General features: G+C 51.9%; 1 protein-coding gene across 1 annotated transcript in view; it reads right to left on the bottom strand.

The window, feature by feature from the left end:
- The window catches only part of DLEC1 (DLEC1 cilia and flagella associated protein), a 50,242-nt gene that overhangs the window by 9,095 nt on the left and 19,075 nt on the right, over window positions 1-22,072 (bottom strand). Inside the window, exons 10-25 of the mRNA XM_084754901.1 lie at window positions 21,219-21,311; window positions 20,639-20,729; window positions 19,926-20,088; window positions 16,195-16,387; window positions 15,583-15,641; window positions 15,042-15,210; window positions 14,529-14,622; window positions 14,246-14,376; window positions 13,964-14,122; window positions 12,516-12,655; window positions 6,164-6,317; window positions 5,507-5,617; window positions 3,008-3,138; window positions 2,358-2,549; window positions 1,339-1,409; window positions 829-980 (exon numbers count right to left, since the gene is read on the bottom strand). Coding sequence (XP_084611027.1) covers window positions 829-980; window positions 1,339-1,409; window positions 2,358-2,549; window positions 3,008-3,138; window positions 5,507-5,617; window positions 6,164-6,317; window positions 12,516-12,655; window positions 13,964-14,122; window positions 14,246-14,376; window positions 14,529-14,622; window positions 15,042-15,210; window positions 15,583-15,641; window positions 16,195-16,387; window positions 19,926-20,088; window positions 20,639-20,729; window positions 21,219-21,311 — 2,103 coding nt within the window. The remainder of the gene's footprint in view (window positions 1-828; window positions 981-1,338; window positions 1,410-2,357; window positions 2,550-3,007; window positions 3,139-5,506; window positions 5,618-6,163; window positions 6,318-12,515; window positions 12,656-13,963; window positions 14,123-14,245; window positions 14,377-14,528; window positions 14,623-15,041; window positions 15,211-15,582; window positions 15,642-16,194; window positions 16,388-19,925; window positions 20,089-20,638; window positions 20,730-21,218; window positions 21,312-22,072) is intronic.

A 22,072-nucleotide genomic window follows, 5' to 3' on the forward strand; every position in this document is an offset into this window, starting at 1 on the left:
GCAAACACGGCAGCTCTTTGTCAGTGAGAGCCACTGCATTTCTTTTGGGCAGAGCTTCCACTTGTTCAGCCGGGCCAGGGTCCCCAGGACTCAGGTCCTGCTGAGCCCAGCCTCACTCACTGCCCAGTTCCCAAGCTAGGCATCCCTTGCCTGGATCGCTTCACTCCTAGCTCCTGCTTGCCCGTCCTTCCCCTCACAACCTGCTACTTCTACTGATCCACTAGCCTTGGGGGCCTCCGGCCTCTTGCAGCCCCTTTGTTCAGATTTCTGTATCTTTCCATTTGTTAAAGGTTGGGCGTGGGGGAGGGCATGGGAGTTGGAAAGATGGCTCAGCAGTTAAGGGCCCTGACCACTCTTCCAGAGGACCCAGGGTTCAAATCCGGCACCTGTGCGGCAGTTAACAACTGTCTGTAACTCTAAGATCTGACACTCTCACATAGACATGCAAATCACCAGTGCTTGTAAAATGAAGGTTAAAAAAAAAAAAGGTTGTGTGTGTGCGCATGTGCACGTGTGCACGAGAGTGAGTGGGTGTATGAATAGGCCGCCTACCACCGTGCAGAGGGCTGGAGAAGGGCGTGGTGCTGGGCAGCTGGTGTTGCCTCTCTACCCCTTATTGTTCTTCTCAGCCTGCCCTGCACTTCATGGAGATCCAGAAGGTTCTGCCACACAGGAGGCCTCTCCTGTCTGAAGCGCCTCAGCTTTGGACCCAGAAGCTGTGGCAGATGTGAGCGAGCAGTACCTGGGCAGGGGCTGTGTTTGGAGAGGCTGCAGGCCACAGCTGGCAGAGAGAGACTAGAAACTGTGTGCCTATACGTGCACCCTTACCACGCAGAGGAGGTCATCCCAGTACTCGCCCCACATGTTGGCACAGCCTGTGATGTTGATACTCAGCTCCTGGTAGGCTCCCAGCATGCCCTGGGAGATGTGGGGGAAGAAAGCAACTCCTTTCCTGTGAGATAACACGCTCTCCATAAAGTCTGGGGAGAACAGAACAGAGAGTGAGGGCTGAATCCCCAGTTAGCAAAATCTGGCCCTGGTAGAGCCACCACATAGCCTGTATTCAGTCCTGAAGCCAGCTCAGGCTGGCCCTGCTTGGCCATCTTCTTGTACCTCCTATGAGGTCAAGATGTCAAAGCCCAAAGCCGTGTCCTATATACAGCTCAGGCCCTAGCAGGAGGAAAGCTTGGGGGGTTCACTGAGGGGACACACTGAGAGGGAATCTCTGGTCCAGATTTCCCTCCCTGGCAGGTGCTGCCCCACATCCTCAGAAGGCCATGTCGAACCAAACTCTGGCTATGGCTTGGGCCCAACACTTCCCATGTTGGTGGCTCTTACCCAGATGTTCTTTCTTGGCCAAGTGCTCTTGGATGCGCGCTGTCTTTAGCAGGGCAGGGGGCATGTCAGGGCTTCACAGAGATAGGAGATAGTATTGAAACGTCTGTCCTTCCCACACCCTGAGCCACAGCCCACGGCAGAAACAGCTGGACAGGTGCTCCGCGAGGCTGGACAGGTGCTCAGCACAGCTGGACAGGTGCTCAACACAGCTGGACAGGTGCTCAGCACAGCTGGACAAATGCTCAGCACAACTGGACAGGTACTCAGCACGGCTGGACAGGTGCTCAGCATGGGAAGGTAACCCTGCCTGCTCTGCCCAAGGGAAGCTGATCAAGTCCCTTCTTTACCTCTTCACCTCTTCAAATTTCTTTTCCCACTAGACTTATACTATCCAAAGCAACCACAGGTGCAGGCTACCCACTGAAGCAGGAATTGCCTCCCAAGAAATACACAGAACGGGCTCTGAGCCAGAGATGCTGTTATCCCAGAGGCAGATCCCAGCTCTGGGGCCCCAGATCTTTAGCACCCTCTCCCAAGCTGCTCCCTGACTTGCTTCAGGATTTATTGACATGCTGGAGTGGGAGGCTAATGGTTTAGACAGCTCTTCCCCGCCTCACTGTGCCTACAGCCCGCATCCGTGATCTATCCTATAGCCCACACCGGTCGTCTTAGCGTCCAGGACAGTCCCTGTTCCTTACCCCTCATCCTGCCCCTGTGCACTCAGTCCCTCCAGCCACCCTAGCATCTCCCTGATCTTCCCTGCCTGGTCTCAGAAGCCCTCCATATCCAAGGCCAAGCTGAGGAGGAGTCAAAGGCCTGGCCTCTCCCACAGGCCAACTTGGGGTCTTCACGGTGAGCTGTAACAGCCATTCCCTCTGTGTATCTATCTGTGAGCCATAGACACCACCACCCCCGGCACTCAGCCTGCAGCTCTCCAAACCACACCAACACCCAGTGAGGAAAACCCTCCTGACCACATGCACCCTGGGAAATGCCCCCAGAAAGAGACTGAGACTTACAGACTGGTCTTTTTGTCCAGGCTGTCCTGGGAGCTCCCGAAGTATTCAAATGTGAGGGTAAAAGGGGTTTGTATCGGGGAGCAGTTCGTCAGGATGAGTTGGCGAGTCACGTGGGTCCTCAGTGGCACATTCGAGCCAAAGTCCAAGCGGAGGTCTTCCAGGTGGCCTGGCCACTGCACAGGGCTGGCAGCACTGCCTCATGCACAGATACCATGTCACCCACCACTCCTGTTCTCACTCAGAGAGACACCCTGGGTGGGGTGGGGGAGTAGTCCTAAAACCCAACTTAACTCTTGACCCCTTCCTTACTGAGTACCAGACCCCAGATCCAACCTTCTTGCCAATTCATGGTTGCCCGAGGAGTGCTCAGGCTGCGCAAACTGCCCCAGTGGTCAGAGTGGCATCGCTGTCCATTTGCTGGGCCTCATACGGGAAAACCCGCAGATGAGCCCCTGCCATCTCCTGCCTCACAGTGTGAACACACATGCCACGCAGGGTGGGGCAGAAGGAGTGGTTTCTGCAGAGACAGTGGGGCCTGTGACGACTTGGGAGCCTTCTTTCCACTGTGGGGATTTGCTTGGGAGTAAGGGGGACCAGGACCATGGTGCAGCGGCAGACCCTCTGTGTGGCTTCTCCTAGCCTGGACTCACCTTCCAGCAGACTCCTCTGCGGAGATGGCGATGGTCACTTGCAATCCCAGAGGCTTCCCAGAGATGCCCAGGGCCAGTGGCTTCTCCATGCCAGACACGTGGCAAGGGAGGACCAAATCTGTAAGCTTTTCCTGCAAGAAGTTGATCCACGGGTCAGCTTCAGGGGTAGGGCCTCAGAAGATGGGTCTATGGGTGACTCAGCACGGAGGCTTTGGCTTCTCTGAGGAAGGGTCTCCAGGGCCTGCATGAACCATCCTGGCAGCCCATGGCTATGTGTGTCTGCCCCACATATCTGTATATATCCACAGGCAGGTGTAGTGGCTCATCTTTCTCGCCAGATTAATGGGACTTAAGATCACTATAGAAACAAATGTTTTGGCAAGCCTGTGAAGGACCAGGTTAACTGATGGGAAGGCCCATCCTAAATGTGGGCATACCATCGAGACGGGGGTCTCTCTGTAGAGCAGGCTGGCCTCGAACTCAGAGATCTGCCTGCCTCTGCCTTCTGAGTGCTAGGATTAAAGGTGTGTGCCACCACCACTTGGCCTTTCTTTTTCTTTTAGACATTTTGTGCATATATACCATACATACATAATGGCATGTATACCACTGTAGGCATGAGAGTCCTAGACTGAATACAGAGGCGCGAGCTGAGCACCAGCATCCATCTCTCTCTGCTTCTTGTTTGCAGATGCAGCATGACCAGCCGCCCCATAGGCTTGCAGCATAACTAAACCTGCCTTCTCTTCAATTGTTCTTGTTATAGCAAGGAGACAAGTAACTGATACCGGATACTCAAAAAAAAAAAAAAAAAAAGCCACGTCTGGAGAGCAGTTCATGTTCTTTGATGGGCAGCAGGATGCTGTTCCACGCCAGGCCTGGGTCTATCTGTCCTTCACCCCGGCACCCAGGCTCAGCAGAGTAAGAATGTCCATTGGCCCATGTGTGCCATCAAGGAGTTGAGAGCCGGAATTGTTAAGTCTCTGAGAGATGGCTTCTAGCCTCCACGTGCAGTGGCTTGTGTGCACTCACTCTTACATGCACACCGTCAACGGATGAATGGATGAATACATACACACATACAATATTAAAAGGAAAAATAAAGGCCAGGTGGTGGTGGTGCACACCTTTAATCCCAGCACTCAGGAAGTAGAGGCAGGCAGATCTCTGTGAGTTCCAGGCCAGCCTGGTCTACAGAGTGAGTTCCAGGCCAGCCAGGGGTACACAGAGAAACCCTGTCTCAAAAAACCAAAAACCAAAATGAAAACCAAGAAGAAGGAGGAGGAGGAGGAGGAGGAGGAGGAGGAGGAGGAAAATTCAGTTTTTAGGAGTTGAGGATCCACAAAGAGAACCCAGCAACACCCAAAGCCCACTGTGATGGAGTCCCTCTGGGATACTCCAGGAAGAAGCCGAGCCTCTCCTAGGAAGATGTTAGCCACTGCTACCTTCCCACTGAAACACCCAGAACAGTGTCTGCCTTGGGCAATGGCTTTGCCCTGGGAAAACTGGACAGCTGGGTTGCCTGAGGCCACAGAGTTGCCTAGAGAAGGGTAGAGCTTGAGGCAATGTGGTCAGTGGGTCTCAGGGCACATCCGAGCCTCAGAGAGTGGGTCCAGAGTGAAATGCAAATACATTAAGCCTTTTGCCCACTCAAGAAGAGCAGGCGTTCTGTTATGACCCCTCTAGTGGAATCTGTGTGACAAAAGTTACCACGGAACCGAGGTGACAATCCCTACCAAGGGACAGCTTTCTGGAAATGGGTCAGGTGTTCTTGCCAGGAGTAACTAATTGTAATCTCCCTCCCCCCTTCTGCCCCCCCTCATTAATTGGAAACATCTTGATTGTTTTTTTGAATGCTTTCTCTTTCTGTCTTTGTTTTTTATTTTCCGTATCAAAAAACTTTTCAAAATGTAACTGTGTTGCTAGGCGACAATTGACTTGAAACTGCAGCCAAGGGTCATTCAGTCAAGTTTACTACTAAGTTCCATTCCACTTGTTAATAAAAACATGGATAAAAATTAATCATAGTTTGAGTAGAACTCCAGATAGTGACGGATGAGCTAAAAAACAAAACAAAACAAAACTGTCTTGACTCACAGATGTTTGACATAATGAGAAAACTTGACCTTTGATAAAGAGAACACATACACTGACTTACAAACGATTGTTCAAGATCAACAACAACGTAATTACACTACATCCTGTATTTTGATTTGTATAAAAAATAGTGTAACCACATATAAATGCCCCCATTTAAAAATATGTATATAAACCCGGCTTGCTTGTCTCCAAATTACACTAAAAAATCAAACAGCACCTCTGGCTTTGTTTCTGTTTGTCACTTGACACTTCAAAAACTCCCGACACAAAACCCTATACCCGACTAAAATGGCCCACGACAGGGTTCGGTATGTGGTGGGCCTCCCAGGAGGCACAGGTACCAGCGGTGGCAAAGGGTGCTTTCCCAGCCGCTAGGCACCCCCAAACCACCTTACTCACCAGTGTGTGGGCTGTCAACTCCAAGGTGACCTGGCGTTCTTCACTGGGGCCCAGGAGGCCACGTTTGGGAGAGATTGTCACTGTGCACAAGGCTGCTTGAGGCCCCAGTAGCTGGAAGATGCAGGGTGGGCTTATTGTTGTGCGAGGCTCCAGGTGAACTAGGGTTTACACAGAGTGCTAACACAGCAAGCTGGGTGGGGTTGAGTGCTTCAGGAACAAACCACAGAGCCTTCTCTCTCCCCAAGAATGGATGGACCTCACCCCACCATGCAGTTGCCTGGACCAAGTGGGCACCCCGCTGTGATGGAGACCAGGAGGCAGCTGCCTTTGAGGTTTCTCTCACGGTGTTCAGTGCAAGCTCCACTGTCAACGACAGGGGCATTGCCATGACTAGGGTCTGAACAGCCTGTGTGGACCAGCTATGGGCTGTGCTGGCTGGGAGGTGATAACTGTGCTCATTAAAGATGGGGCCATGAAAGGCCAGGCAAGATGAACAGCTCCTTAACTAGCCATGGTTTGCTGCAAACTGTGGATGGAGCAACGGGCTTTGGGACAGGAGGGCAAACATTTAGTCTAGAGGGTGGCCATTCACAGGGTGGAGCCACACACATCTCTGTTGCTAGGAGCTGCAGTTTCTGCCCCCGCAGGCTCAGTCACCTTGCCCCAGTGGAACCGGGTGGGCAGGAGTGTGCCATTGACAAGCATGACGCTTAGCTTTGTGGGCACACCCAGGTAGAGGCTGCTGAACTCCATGTGACTGTTCTGCAAGTAGACGTAAGGCTCCTGCACCTCAGCATACACAGGAAGGTAGCTGGAACACAGGAAATCACGTGGCACACGGATCAGAAAAGGAGAAGGAAAACTACCCCAATTTATAAAATGGCACCAGGATGTCTGTGCTAAAAGACCTGGGATTCTTAGCATAATAAAAACAAACAAACAAAAGCCAAACCAAAACAACAACGAAGCAGCTTGGGGTAGTGGTGCATATATATAATTCCAGAACCCAGAAGGCAGAGACAGATGGATCACTGTGAGGTCACAGAGAGCCAGGTGTACATGGGGAGTTTCAGGCCAGCTGGGGCTACACAGTAAGAGCCTGCTGCAAGAAAACCAAAGGCAAAAACATACAAACAAAACTCTTAAAACCAAGTTTGCCACGGCTGCAGCAAAAAGATCATCATTCAAAAACAACCACATTCTTATACCTTAATAATGAGCATGTAGAAACAAAATACTTAAAATTTAAAATCACTCAAAGTTGAAATATCTGAGAATTTTTAAGGAGGATACTCTGGGTTTTCTTTAGGATGGTTACTCCCCTCTTCCTGTTCTTAACCAAATGAAAACAATAAGAACAACAACCAAAAAAAAGAAAAAAGAAAAAAGAAAAAAAAGAAAACCAACTATTTTTCCTATCTTTACCACAAGAATCTAGGTCTTCCTGTCCTAGGTAGCTCTGCCAATTTGTCACCTGAGAAGTAAGTCTCACTTAAGGAGCTATCCAGATCAGACTGACCTGTGGGCGTGTCTGTAGGGGGTTGCCTGGACCAGAACAGATGCAGGAGGGCTCAGCCCACTGTGGGCAGCACCGTTCCCTAAGCAGGCGGTGCTGGTCTGGATAAGGAAGCTGAGCATGAGCCCAAGAGGGAGCCAGCTGAATTCCAATATGGTTCCTGCTTCTAGCTCCTGCCCTGCCTGCTTCTCTGCCTTCATCATCACCTGCACCACCAGGTGTGTGCCAGATATAAAGGACCGCCTGTCCCTGTGCTCTCTCCCTGCCTCGGTTTCTCTCCCCTCTGTGTGTCTGAGGTGCCCCCCTCTCCCCTTCCATCTCTCCCGCTCTCTCCCAGGTCTCTCCTGGTTGCTCTCCCACTGTCTCTGTTTCTGTCTCTGTCTCTCTGCTTTCATGGCTCACTCAGACTAGAACTTCTCTTCCTCTCTCCCTTTCCCTTCATACAATAAACCTTTTTGTACCAGATCTGTGGCGTGACAACTCTCTCTACTTATATATATTACAACACCGACTTCCCTCAGTGACGCACTGTGAGACGGGGAGTGTAAGCCAGACAAACCCTTTCTTTCTCTAAGTTGCTCTGGTCAGAGTGTTTTGGTTTTCTTGACAACAACAAAAAGTAAACTACGACAGCTCTAAAAAAGCTTCGAGTCTTATCCCAGTCAGCGTTCAGCCCCCAGAATTTTCTGAGGTTATTGAGTTACTGAGTGTTTCTCCCATGACTGGCTCCAGCTGTTTCTGCTTCAGGAAGCCTGACCTGTTTTCCATGTTTGCCTGCCTCCCTGGGGTTTGGGTGGTACTCTGATGGACATGAGGGAGATGCTTTTTTTTTTTTTTTTCCTTTTCCTTGGTGGGGCAGGAGCTTGATGGACAAGTGCTCTCCATGTCTAGATGGCTGGAGGCAGTTTTTAATATGATTAACATTCATGATGAGCTGATGTAGTAAGCCAAGGAGATTATCCTAAAGAGTCCAGATGGGCCTCTCAATCATCTGAGAGGCCTTACATGCAAGAGCCTGGGGTTGCCTGACCAGTTGTAGTCAGGTGAGTTGATTGAGTCCTTGCAAAGAATTATATATGCATGTAACCATCCCACAATATTACACATATATAGTTTGTATATTATATATTATATATACACACATATATATACTATGTAGTATATATAATACATAGCCTTGCTATGTATCTTGGGCAGTGCTTAAATTTATAATATTCCTATTTCAGCTACCTGAGTGCTAGGATTATAGGCATGCACCGTGATTGGCTGTACCAAAGCCTCGTGTGTGCGTGTGCGTGTATGTAAGTGTGTATGTGTGTGTGTGTGTGTGTGTACATGTGTGTCTTTGTGTGTGCATGTCTGTGTGTGTGTGTCTGTGTAGGCCAGAGGTCATGTCAGTACTGGGTGTCCTCCAGCATTGTGTGTACACCTGATTTTTGGAAACAGGGTCCAGCTGCCTGCCTCTGCCTCCCCAGGCCTGAGATTACAAACACAGCGTCTAATGTGGGTGCTGTGATCCAAACACAGCTTTCATGCTCTCATAGCAAGTACCTCATCAGCAGACCCTAAAATTATATTTTAATAAATGTATTATTGTCCTATTTCTCTGGGCTGACATGATACTATCAAAGATAACCCATAAATAAATATAAGATGTAATAGATTTCTTTTTCCCTGTGACTCATTTCTTTTATCTGACTTAAAAGAGAACTACACTACACAAACCAGTAATTAAATCTGTGTTGATGGGCCTTGTGTACACATCACAGAAGCTGGCAGAACAAAACGATAACGGACAGCTCATCCTGAACGGTTGGAGACCTCAGGGTCTTACTTTTAAGAATGAACAGAACTCTGCCTCATGTTTTGCTATGTATCTCCGGGGGACGTGTTGTAGGGGCCAGAGAGGTCGAGCACACCAGGAAAACATGGCCCACATAATCAACTGAGCAGGGCTCACAGAGGCTCATGGAGGCTCACGGAGGCTGAAGCAACAATCATGGAGCCCGTGTGGGTCTGAGCTAGGTCCTCGCACATATGTCACGGCTGCAGAGTTGGTGCTCTCACGGGACTCCTAACAGTGGGAGTGGGGGGCGTCTCTGACTCTTCCGCCTGACCACGGACCCTTCTCCTCCTCCTGGCTTGCTCTGAGGGTGTGCGCCTCGTCTTACTGTAACTTGTTTTGCCATGTTCAGTGGAGACTCTTGGGAGGCCTGAAGGCAAATGAGGGAATCTGGGATTTGGAAGAAGGGATCTGGAGGAGGGGGAGTTGTATCGGGTGGGGGGTGGGGGGGGTGGGGGGGGTGGGAGGTGGGGGGGGTGGAGCTAGGAGGAGTGGAGGGAGGAGGAACTGAAGTCAGGATGGAATGTATGAGAAGAGAAGAAAAAAAGAAAATAAAAAAGAATGAACAGACCTAAGGTGCATGTTGAAGTGGAAGGCTTGAACACCGGGACACGCGGCCAGACTAACAGACACCCAAAAGAGGTGCAGTGGGAAATTCAGCAGAGCCCTTGTGTCCGGCACGAGTTCTGGAGTGGTGGCACCTAGGCTTTTCAAGTGACCTTTTGTAAATCATCAGCAACTGTTATCTGAGGTTTATGGAGTCGCTTTTCCAGTCTTGTATGGCTGAGAATTACTTAGGTAGCGGTCCCTTCAGACAACCCCGAGATCAGATCAGAGGGTTTGGTATTCAGAAACTGACTTGCTGCAAGTGCCTTTTGTGTAACAATAAAGAGGCAAAGGGGTTTGGAATTCACGTCATCAGAGTCGGCCTTGCTGCTCGCAAAAGCTGTAATACATCCTGCAGTGTCTCCCTGAGTAACTCAGGAGGCCAACAAGAGAGGAGAACTTTGTAAGTCAAACCAAACAATGTTTAACATTTTGTGCTTTAATAATACTTTATTTTTGTACTTTAATAAAAGCCACAGAAAGGTTGAAAGCCGTGTATCTAATTAGAGACTTGTGTCTTAGAGACAAAGACTGCTTACAACCCAGCAGTAAAAAAGAGAATATTATTTCTTTTCCTTCCTTCCTTCCTTCCTTTTTTTATTTTTTGTTTTTTTATTTTTGAGACAGGGTTTCTCTGTGTAGCCCTGGCTCTCCTGGAGCTCACTCTGTAGACCAGGTTAGCCTTGAACTCAGAGATCCACCTGTCTCTGCCTTCCAACTGCTGGCATTAAATGCATGCACCACTTTTGCCCTGCTGAGCATCCTATCTCTTAATGCATTTTAGCATACATTAATTATTCATAACAGTGGGTTTATCATGGGATTTTTATACATGTGCATTTGTGCTTTTTAATTTATTCACTTGTTTACTCTCTTGTCCCCCTCCCCCTCTCAATAATAACCTCCAGTCTCACCTATTCTCCCTTCTACTTCCATGTCTTTTCTGGTTATTTTTGGAGGGAAGAGGGTGGGTGACTGTGCTGGGTAGTTTTATGTCAACTTGACACAAGCTGTAGTCATTTGAGAGGAGAGAAACTCACTTGAGAAAATGCCTCTGTAAATCAGGCTGTAGGCAAGCCTGTAGAGCATTTTCATAATTAGTGGAGAGGGCCCAGTGTTAGGATACCTGCCTGCCCCATCTGCCTAGCAACCTATGACATCATCACCTGCCTGCTACTAGGTGCGCCAGCTACCCAGGATATAAAAAGGACAAACCCATCTTGTCTGTATGTCTGTCTGTCTGTCTGTCTCTCTCTCTCTCTCTCTCTCTCTCTCTTCTCTCTTCCTTTCTCTTTCTCACCCTCTTGGTCTGTCTCTTCTCTTTCTCTTTGGGGTGCCCTACCCCCTTCCTGCTCTCCCATGCTTCTATGCAAATAAACTCCATATCATGTCTGTTGCCTGGCATCTTATTTTTCATATTTAATATTCAGCCCACTGTGGGTGGTTCCATCCCTGGGCTGGTGCTCCTGGGTTCTTTAAGGAAGCAGGCTGAGCAAGCCATGGGGAGCAAACCAGTAGGCAGCACCCTCCATGGCCTCTGCCTCAGCTCCTACCTCCAGGTTCCGGCCCTGCGTGAGTTCCTGCCTTAACTGCTTCAGATGATGGACTGTTATGTGGAAGTGTGAGTGAAATAACCCTTTCCTCCCCGAGGTGCTTCCTGTCACAGTGTTTCAGCACAGCAACAGTGACCCTAACTAAGACAGTGACCCAGTAAGCTTCATTAGGGTTGCTTATAGGAGCAAGGGCAAGTGAGATGCCGGAAGAACTAAAACTGGATTTCAGGGTTACTGGTTACAGGGTTACTCCTCCTTTTTCACTGCAAAACAGCTTCAGCAGCTGCTGGTCTGACCTGCTGCCTGAGGCACAGCCATACATTTGGCTTCCGGGGCTGCCTAGACCCACTATTGAGTCCAAGGCCAGCCTAGGATACACACACACACACACACACACACACACACACACAGAGAGAGAGAGAGAGAGAGAGAGAGAGAGAGAGAGAGTCCAAGGCCAGCCTAGGATATACATATATAATGAATCCAAAGTCAGCCTAGGAGGTGTATATATATATATACATATATACATATATATATATATTCATTCCAAGGCCAATCAGAAAGGGAGGGATTCCCTTCTCTCATTATGCTTCCTCTTACTAGGAAACTGCCCAAGGCAGCCAGAAAACGCCCTCTCGGCCACCCCAGAGCAGGAGTCACAGGTGCCTGTGAGACACTGACTTGGTGCTGGCAATCAAACCCTGATCATCTGGGGAAACGGCAAGCACTCCTAACATTGAGCCATCCTTCCAGCCCCTGTATCTGTAGGGGTTTTTTTTTTTTGGGAGGGGGGTTGTCTTTATTTGTTTGTTGTTGTTGTTGTTTTGAGACATGATTCCTCTGTGTAGCCTTTGCTGTCCTGGACTCGCTTTGTAGACCAGGCTGGCCTCGAACTCACAGTGATCTGCCTGCCTCTGCCTCCTGAGTGCTGGGATTAAAGGTGTGAACCACCACGCCTGGCCGTGTAGTTTAAACTCAGAAATATCTCTAGATGAATGCATAGTTGTACCCACTATAAACACGAGCTGCCAACAGGCCCCTCTCGCCGCCCCGCGGTGCGCCCCTCCGTACCTGCAGGCCCCTCTCGCCGCGCCGCGGTGCGCCCCTCCGTACCTGCAGGCCCCTCTCGCCGCGCCGCGGTGCGCCCCTCCATACCTGCAGGCCCCTCTCGCCGCCCCGCGGTGCGCCCCTCCGTACCTGCAGGCCCCTCTCGCCGCCCCGCGGTGCGCCCCTCCGTACCTGCAGGCCCCTCTCGCCGCCCCGCGGTGCGCCCCTCCGTACCTGCAGGCCCCTCTCGCCGCGCCGCGGTGCGCCCCTCCGTACCTGCAGGCCCCTCTCGCCGCCCCGCGGTGCGCCCCTCCGTACCTGCAGGCCCCTCTCGCCGCGCCGCGGTGCGCCCCTCCGTACCTGCAGGCCCCTCTCGCCGCCCCGCGGTGCGCCCCTCCGTACCTGCAGGCCCCTCTCGCCGCCCCGCGGTGCGCCCCTCCGTACCTGCAGGCCCCGTTCTTCACCTCCAGCTCCAGCACTGTCTGCAGCCGCTGACAACGCAATGTGTCTAAGGTGATGGTCACTTTGCACTCCCCCAGGGGGTGAAGATGGCCGGTTAAAGGCTCCATGTCGAAGGGGGAAACCTGGGGGAAACCCAGAAGACACAGTGAGAAGTGAGGCCAGGGGAATGGAGGTGCTGGAGGTCGCCTGTGCCTGGCCAGGATCACCCGCAAGCCGCCCCTGGATCTCACAGGCGTGAAACCAAGAAGGAGGCACAAAAGCAGTCAGGAAAACACAGCTGGGTGAAAACATTAGGAAGGAGAGATAAGAAGAAAAAAACAAACAACAAACAAATAAACCAGCGACGACAACAAAACCCCTGCGTGTTCAGGTAAAGGAATATGCAAGACAGAGTTTCCAAAGTTCCTGACACAGATCTAAGAAGTGGGAGGCAGAAGGAGGTGCCTGGGGAGGGAGTGGGGGGAACTGAGAAAACCAAAGACCATAAAGGGAGCTTGGCTGCCCTGGAGGAGGTGCTACGGGCAGGTCCAGGTCAACCTTCGACAGATTCATCTGGGGCTAGCCCTCAGGCCCTCAGGCCGCTCCACTGGGGAGGGCAGAGGTTGCAGATAGGCAGTCCTCTTTGTACCTGTCCTGGTATCCCCCAGCGCCCCCCCCCCCCCACCATCACCACCACAACAGGATTGACTTACCTATCAGCAAACCCAGCCCTCCACATACCCAAGGCAAGAGCAGACAGGTGAGAAGAAATGCCAAAGGGTCTGCTTCTGGGAAGGCAACTCTACTCTGCCCCCGCACCCCCCCCCTGTCGATGGCTCCCCCCCTTACCCCCCTCGGGTCTGATGAGAAGGGCACCTGTAGGATTAAGAATCCTTAGGTCCCAGGTGGGCCACAGTGGGATGTCACTGGAAGGATATTATCTCTCCCTTCAGTGAGACCACGACAAAGGGTGTGAGAGCCACAACTGCCTGGAGGTGCCACACGATCTGGATAGACCCCCATCTCGCCCTCATCAGAGGGCGATCTTGAATTTCTGACCCCCTCTGGCTCAGAGTGCTGGCAATGCAGGCGTGTGCCACCAGGCCCTAGGGATTGAAATCAGGGCAACTGACAGCTCAAATCCCTAGAAAATTGTCGAACTCTCAGGTGTGCGGCACCAGCTGCCACCCGGTGGCCAGTACTCAAACCGCAATCACGGTTTCCAGGTGAGCCTCAGGAGGCGGGAGTGTGGCCTTCCTGGCTGCTTTGCCTGTTCTCTTCTGGACTCAGGATGCTTCCAAGGAGAAACCCCACACCACCCTTTTCTGCATCCAGTGGTTAAAAAAAAAAAAATTCTGTGTTCAGACAAATCCCAGTTCAGACAAAAGCCAAAGGTGGGTGTCCCGTGGGGAGGCCGCATGCATCTTGGGAGCGTGCAGGGTCCTACTCACATCCTCTCCCCTCTCTTCCAGGCAGTCTGGACTCTCCTTCAAATGCCACACAGCGTCGAGCTGGCTCACGTTCCGGATCTGGATGAAGCTTGAAGCCTTCTGTCCCAGGCGGAGCAGACCGAACTGAAGGGCTGGGACATCGATGACCAGGGCAGGTCCCTGAAACAGCAGAGGGGCTTGCCACTGCCGGCCTGCCTGCCTGAGAAGGGGCTGGGACCTGCTTCACTCCCTTCCCCCACCCTCTTCAGGCCCCTCCAGCTGCCCAGTTCCCACCCAGGGAACCTTAAAGGCCGCCTCGATGTGGAGCACCACCGGGGAGGGCGAGTCTTTGATGTCACACTGCAGGTCCTGGCTGGTTGGGCCAGGCGCCCCACCAGTTAGGTTTAACTCAAAGTCTCCAACCTCGTTGGGCTCTGGGGAAGAGGAGGAGATTGAGGTGGAGATCAGAGGTGGAGATGGTTTCCTTCCAGACCAAGGCTGCGTCTGACCACAGGACAACCAGGGTCTGGCACGGGTCCCCTGCATCCATCCCCAGGCAGGCCACACCCTCACAGGGGTGAGCTACCTATCACACCCACACAGGGCTCCACTTCAATGATGTGGCAGTGGCTGATCTTCTCCCACATGTATCTGATGGGTGACTTGCTATTGTTCCACATCTGAAAGACACATGCCAGCCCAGGCTGTGTGGGTACTGGTCCTTCCATGTCAGGTCAGAACCTGCAGGGGGATGGTGGGATCGCTGGCTCCCTGGAGAGCCATCTGATTGTCTGCTGGCTGCTGCCCATCTCTAGGCCGGTCCCTTCCCTAGAGGCACCTTTTCTTCATGTTGTAGGGATACTGGTAAAAGCATCCTGCTGAAGACCCAGGGATGGGTCACACGGCTCTGACTTCGGACGATTCAGGAACACTGATAAAACTCAGACAAGCCTCGCCCGGGGGTGTGAACCATGACAGGCTCGGGATCCCATGAACAGGACTGGGCTCCATGCTGTGGTCTGCTGAGCTCCACTCTCACCACCTTACACCTAAGTGCAGCATTGCCTGGGCCAGCGAAGCCGGTGTGAGGATTCCTCACCTTAAAATCTTTCTTCACGGTGATGCCGATGTAGCTCTCGCCGGGAATAATGAGAGCATAGGGCTCCAGGAGGACCTGGAAGGGCTCTGCCAAGCCTTTCACCTCTATTTCCAGGACGATCACGTCATCCACAGAGTATGAATAGTCCCCCAGGCTCTCCGCCCCTGAGCTGAACACAAACCTGCTATGAGCTAGGGGCTGACACAGCGCAGGAGTGTCACGTCCCTGCCTTTAACCTACTGTGGACAACAGAAAGTGCTCCGTTACTCCCAATGCCCAACCCTACAGTCACAGGACAACGCAGAGTGACAGCCAAATAGTTGAAGGCCTGGTGCCCAAACCTGCTGCCTTGGAAAACAGAGCACAGCCACTAGACTGGGTGGGGCCTGTGCAGCGTGCTCTCTGGAGACCCAGCTCTAGCCAGTCAGTGCACCTTGCAAGCCCTTCCCACGGCACCCAAAGGCACCCAGGGGCTACCAGCGAGGCTGCCCAGTGGTAGCAGCGAGTCTGCCTCTCTTACCCAGGCTCAGGCCCTGCTCACCTCAAGGGCTCAGGGACAGCTTCCAGAACCATTTGCAGTACACTGTGGAAACATTTGAGCTGCAAGACAAACACAGTGTGACAAGCAGGCTCACCTTCCGGACAGGTTGCCTGCCTGTGGGGAGCTAGGGGACAGGGTAGCTATTCCTCTCCCCGGAGCCGGGGTGCGGGGGGGGGGGGAGCGGGGAGGCGCTCTGAAGTGATGTGCTGCTTCCTGGTGTCCGATCTCCACCTTAGGGAGAATGGGGTCCCTACTAGGGAAAGAACCTACTGCAAAGATAGCACCAGCCCTCAAGTTGGACATTGGCTCCGATTAGCACCCTCGGTGTGTGCAGCTGAACTGCAGAGGTCCCCAGGGACGAGGAACAAGCACAGGGTTGTCGTTCGAGAGGGACACGGGGTCAGAAGCAGGAAACAGCTGCTGACTCCCGCACACTAGACCTGCATTCCAGCCATACTCTGAGCTACAGGCTGTACTCGGCACGGTGCCCAGGTGCCTCATCAGGCCCAGCTGTGGTTTCGGGATCTTTCAAGAACATACACGGGGGTTGGGGGAGGAGAGACACAGACACATAAAAAGCTCACGACCCCAGTCCCTGGCTAGTGAGATGACCTCATGAGGAGAAAAACTCAGGATGAACTCGTGGTCCGAGTGGGCATCGAGGACGCCCTTCTCAGGGATGATGGAGAATGCTGTCTCCCTGTCGGGGTGGCACTTGATGCTGTCCGAGCTGGGCGTCTCTCCGGGCATCAGAGGCTTCAGGTTGGGCTTCATGATCTGCCAGTGGAAAGCCAGCTCCACGTGCCTATGGGGGCAACCGTTCAGTGGCCAGTGGTTCCAAGGCCATGCCACAAGCCCCTAGCCCCTCCTACCCTGATTGGTCTGCTCTATGGGCAGAGACCATGCCAGCTCTACAGCACCAGAAGGGACAGGACATAAGGCATACTGCTGGGGTGGGGTGGGGGTAAGATGGAGGTGGGGTGTCAGATCAGTCCCCTCCTGTCATGCCAAGTGACTGACACATACACCCCAGGGCAGCCCTGGTGGGAGGCTCACTAATGTCAAGGCTGATGAATGTGATGGCCAAAGGCTGGCCAAGGAAGCACCTGCCGGTGAGTGCTTAGCCCAAACACCCAGCCTGGGATCTGGAAGGCTTTCATGGCATGGACACAGAATGAGCTCTCTGGGAAATTGTCCCTAGATCTTCCCTCACTCAGCACCATGAAAGGGGAGTAGGAAGAAACAAGTGATATGAAGTGAGAGACAGGACAATGGGGAAGAGGCTCCAACTGGGCAGAGGGAGAAGGAGGGACACAGGGCGAACACACCAGTGCCGTTTAATAAAGCAGCCTCGGGATTAGGAGTCATTTTATACTCACCTAAAAGTATATGTAATACATATGAGTGTGTGTATACACAGAGAGACAGGTAGAGAGGGGGAGGGAGGGAGGGAGGGAGAGAGAGGGGGGGGAGGGAGAGGGAGGGGGAGAGGGAGAGGGAGGGGGGGGAGGGAGAGGGAGAGAATGTGTATATCTTAAACCATAGACTATTAAAAAAAAAAAAACCCAAGTACCAGGACTTGGTCAAGGCAGTTTAAGTGACTCCCGAAATCATCCCTTGGCCGCCTCTCAGTGTTGAGGTGGTCCTGTTGCTGAAGACACTGCACACTTAGGGCGCAGGAATCGCATGATTTGAACTGAATCTGACCTGAAAGAATCATTCCTGTGGTCTAGCTTCCATAGTTCCAGAAAATACTATCCAGCTGCCAAGGGAGGGAAACACACACTCCTACGCAGTTGCAACGATGACAATTACCAGCATGACAGTATATGCACTGAGGTGAAAGAAGGGACACTCACGTGGAGGTGGCAACCAACAATTGTCTAGGTAGGACTTAAGGTCCACTCAACAGGAGGGAAAACATGCCAGGTACTGGAAGCCTAGGCAACTTCCTGGGGTTAGTGAGATCATGAACATTACAAAACAAAACAAAACAAAAATACGATTGCCAATTTGCTAGACCAGCATAATTCCTTACTGTTGGGTTTCAGGCCAAAGTGGACCTGGCCTCCCAGGTTCTCCCAGCACCCCTTGGTCCCTACCTGCTATAGGGCATGGCTGGCATACCTCACCATCTACCCTGAACTTTCCAGGCCAGGGGCAGGGGCTTCCCTTCACTCTGTGTGTGTGTGTGTGTGTGTGTGTGTATAATCCAGAAATTTTGGTCCCCTTGCTCTCCTCCCTCTAGCCATGCTTTTCTCTCCCCCTTCTCCCCCTGCATGGTGGCCGAGAGCTGTTCGCAATAAACCTGCATTTATATACTATAACTTCATCTTGCAATTAGCTCATTCTGATGTTTCGATCACTTACTATATTCAAAATCTTATCCTCAGACCCATAGACAAGTGTAGCTACTGCCCTTCTTCAAAGATGCTTCGCGTTACAGCACCGCAGAGCACCGCAGCTGGGCACAGTGCAGAGAGCTGGGGAGCCTGGCGATGGCTACAGTACAGCCCCTGTGTCTGCGGCTCCTGAGCGTCACAGGGTAGAGGCAGAAAGGCTGTAAGAGCCAGAGCACCAGGAAGGCTGCCATGGTGACACAAAGAAGACCAGAAGACGGCAATACAAAGACCCACTAATGTCGAAGAGGAAAACTTAGGGATGTCCCCTAGGCAAAGAACTGTGCTGGGAGAATTAGCCTCTGCCAAGGATGAGCGGTCAACAGCGGACTCAGCAGGATGTATTTGAATATATGTGTGTGTGTGTGTGTGTGTGTGTGTGTGTGTGTGTATGCTCACATATATATGTAAACACACATAATCAAAGAAAAAGAAGTTATCAATTGAGTATGGGATTGGATATGGGAGGGGCTTGAGGAAGGGCAGCTGTGGGGGGGAAGGGAGGAGCTGCATCAAGGAAGTGGCCACCAAGACTTAAAATGCAGCTAGTGTACTGAAGAGGTGCTTGCCAGGTGATTTCATTTTAATCGATTTAAACAGAAAGAGCCGGCTGGGGAGCTAGCTCACTGGTAAACGTGGGGACCTGACTGAGGTCGCAGAACCCACAGTAAAACAAGCAAAACATCCGGGCATATTCTGGTCGTGGTGGCACACGACTTTGATCCCAGCACTCAGGAGGCAGACGTAGACAGATCTCTGTGAATTTGAGGCCAGCTTGGTCTACATAGTGAGTTCAAGGCCAATCAAGGCTATACAGGGAGACCCTGTACAAAAAAAACCGACAGCAGCCAGGTGAGGCGGCTCAGGGTTATAATCGCAATGCTCACAAGGTGGGAGCCAGCGGGTGCTCTGGGCTTCCTGCTAGTCACGTCTGGGCCAAATGGTGAATTCCTCACAAATGCCTCACAAAAAACAAGGCGGTGCTGCCTGAGAAACCAAAGCTAAGCTTGTCTTCTAGCCTGCTCATGCCCACAACCCCACAAACATGCACACCTGAAGACACACAAAACATACATATACACACCTCACATACAAGCACTCACACACACACCTCACCTCACACACCTCACTTCACACACCTTATACACAAGCACTCACACACACACCTCATACACACACCCACACACCTCATACACAAGCACTCACACACACACCTCATACACACACCCACATACCTCATACACAAGCACTCACACACACACCTCATACACACACCCACATACCTCATACACAAGCACTCACACACACACCTCATACACCCCACATACCTCATACACAAGCACTCACACACACACCTCATACACACCTCACACACAGCTCACACACCTCATACACAAGCACTCACACACACACACACCTCACACACACCTCACACATACCCCTCACACACCTCATACACAAGCACTCACACACACACACCTCATACACAAGCACTCACACACACACCTCATACACAAGCACTCACACACACACACACACACTCATACACACACGCCTCATATACCTATACCTCATATACACACACACTTTACACACACACACGTTTCACACATACCTCATACACACACCCCTCAAACATATATACCTAATACACCCTCCTCTCTTTCTTTCACACACACCTCACACACATACCTTACACACATATTATATACACATACCTTACACCACACACATGAGCACACACATACACACACACACACACACACACACACACACACACACACCTCACATGGTCAATGTGAGTCAGGAGCCTTCTCTCCATCTGGATCCATCCTGGGCTCACAGCACCCTGACTCTTAGAAAGCAGCTCTTGTGTCATGAGGAACCCAGGGCTACTGAAGGAGGCCCAGGGCTACGTGTCAACAACATTCCAGGATCACTCACGTAGCATTTCTGATGATGAGCTGTTTCCTTGCAGTGGACTGGAGGTTTTCCGGCTCAAATCGGATAAAGTATTGAGCTGTTAAATCTTTTAGCTCTCCTGGCTCTGGTTCGCTTTTTCCACCAGAAATATAGATGAGATCCAAGGCCACCAGCTGCCCGGTCCCTGACGAGGAGAGTCACATGGCTCATCAGGTCTCAGCAGGCTGATGCCCCACGGGACCCATGACACATCCCATGCAGCCGGCCCTATCCAGGGTCCCCAGAGCACAAATAAAGGGAAGGTGGACCCTGAGCACCCACTCCCACCCTCAGGCCTTCCCCAGCCAAAAGGAGGTGACTTTGAGAGCCTCGCAATGTAGCAGACACTCAGTTCCTGACTGCCAAGTGGAACAGGACACAAACAGAAGTAAGGGAGGAGACGATGAACTGTGTGCACCTGGTGAGATTAAAAAAAAAATGCCCTCTCCAACTGTGCAAACACCTAGAGGTGTAACTGGTGATTTATGTGCAAGCCACGGATGACTCTCAAAGACCAAAGAGGACTCAATGGGAAAGAACGAGAGATTTCTCCAGTAGCCGTGACACTAGGGGAGCAGAGGCAGGAGAGGCAGGAGGCTCAGGGGTTCAAGGCAGTGGCCCCCTCAGATGCCCGTCCTCCCAGATGTGGCTAGCATCCCTACTGTGTAAGGCAGCTCCTGGAGCCACGCCCCCACCTACGATGACCAGCTCCTTGATCTGACAGTTGTCGCACACGATGACGAAGGTCTTTTCCACCTTTCCTAGGCCAGTGGGGAGGAACAGGACCTGTTGGAGAGGGAGAGTGTGTATAGCAGAAACTGACCAGGAGGCAGAGAAAGCAGGTGAGGGTCAGGGGTGGGCATAACCCTCAGTGGGCTGTCCCTGCTGAGCAACTTCCACCAGTGAGGCCTCACCTAGGAACCATTCCACAGAGTCTGAAAATAGTGCCACCAGCTGAGGAACAAGACTTCAAAATGTGAGTTTACAGGAGACATTTTGGATTACAACCATAACGTCCCGTATTGATGTTTAAACTAATTACTTAGTGAGTCGGTGTGCCGCAGCATGCATGTGGAGGTCTGAGGATGGCCTACGGCAGCCCAACGCATCACCCTGCAGACCGCAAGCACAAGCAGCTGGCTAGAAGCTGCCGATGCTGGGGCCTGGCTCGGCCTGGTGAGGAGGTGAGTCATGAGAATGCGGAGGTGCATGCAATAATGGAATTTCTGAGGAAACCACCAAGGGTGTGCATGAGGAACAGGTCCGATTACCCACCTCCAACAGTATGGCAAACCCTGGGGCCAGCTCAAACACAGACGGCATGACTCCAAAGGGAGGCTGCTCCACGAAGCCAGTGGTTGCGACAGCCTAAAAAAAAAAAAAAAAGCAGCAGTTACACAGTGACAACAAACGTTGCAAACCCAGCACTCATGCTGGAAGGCTCGCAAATGTTCATTTTCCTGTCTGAGGATTTCAAGGATCCTCCAAGTGAGTGAAGAAATCGTGGCCCAGTCTCCCCGAGGGTCTGTTTACTCCACCTTGCCAGGTACCGGCTGAGGCTCTGAAGGTTAGGGGTGAGAAAGCCACGGTGAGGAGCTGACAACTGGGAAATAGGTGCCAGGTGCTGAGGACACAGGAGACACAAGAACGGCTTCCCGGAAGTCCTGGTCTTGTCTGTGGTGGTCACTGCACCTACCTCTGTCCCCGTCCCCACCCCACTCCCATGTCCTTATCAGCTTCTGAGTCACAAGGACACCTGCCGTCTTGGGAACAGAACTGTGGTTTTTCACAAGAGACCGCTGGGCTAGAGGAACAAACTGGTCCTTGCAAGACCCTACTGGGCAACAGCCATGCCTGGCAAGGGGCATCTCATATTTCCAGGCCAGAAGGCATGGGGAAATCTACCCACCATAACTGAAACTATGGTGTACACATGACATCATTGGTGTCAGACTAGGGCTGCCCAGGCAATGGGGAGCTGAGACAGCAGGCCATGCTCTGGTCCCAGTCCCAGCCCGCAGGATTACAGCAAAGAGCCTGGACATACAGACACGCATGTGAAATCTCACTCTTTGAAAGGTTGGCTCAAAACATACTGTGTGTATATGTGTGTGTGTACAGCCATGTGT

This window comes from Acomys minous (genome assembly GCF_964271855.1).
Source record: "Acomys minous genome assembly, chromosome: 13".
Taxonomy (NCBI): Eukaryota; Metazoa; Chordata; class Mammalia; order Rodentia; family Muridae; genus Acomys; species Acomys minous.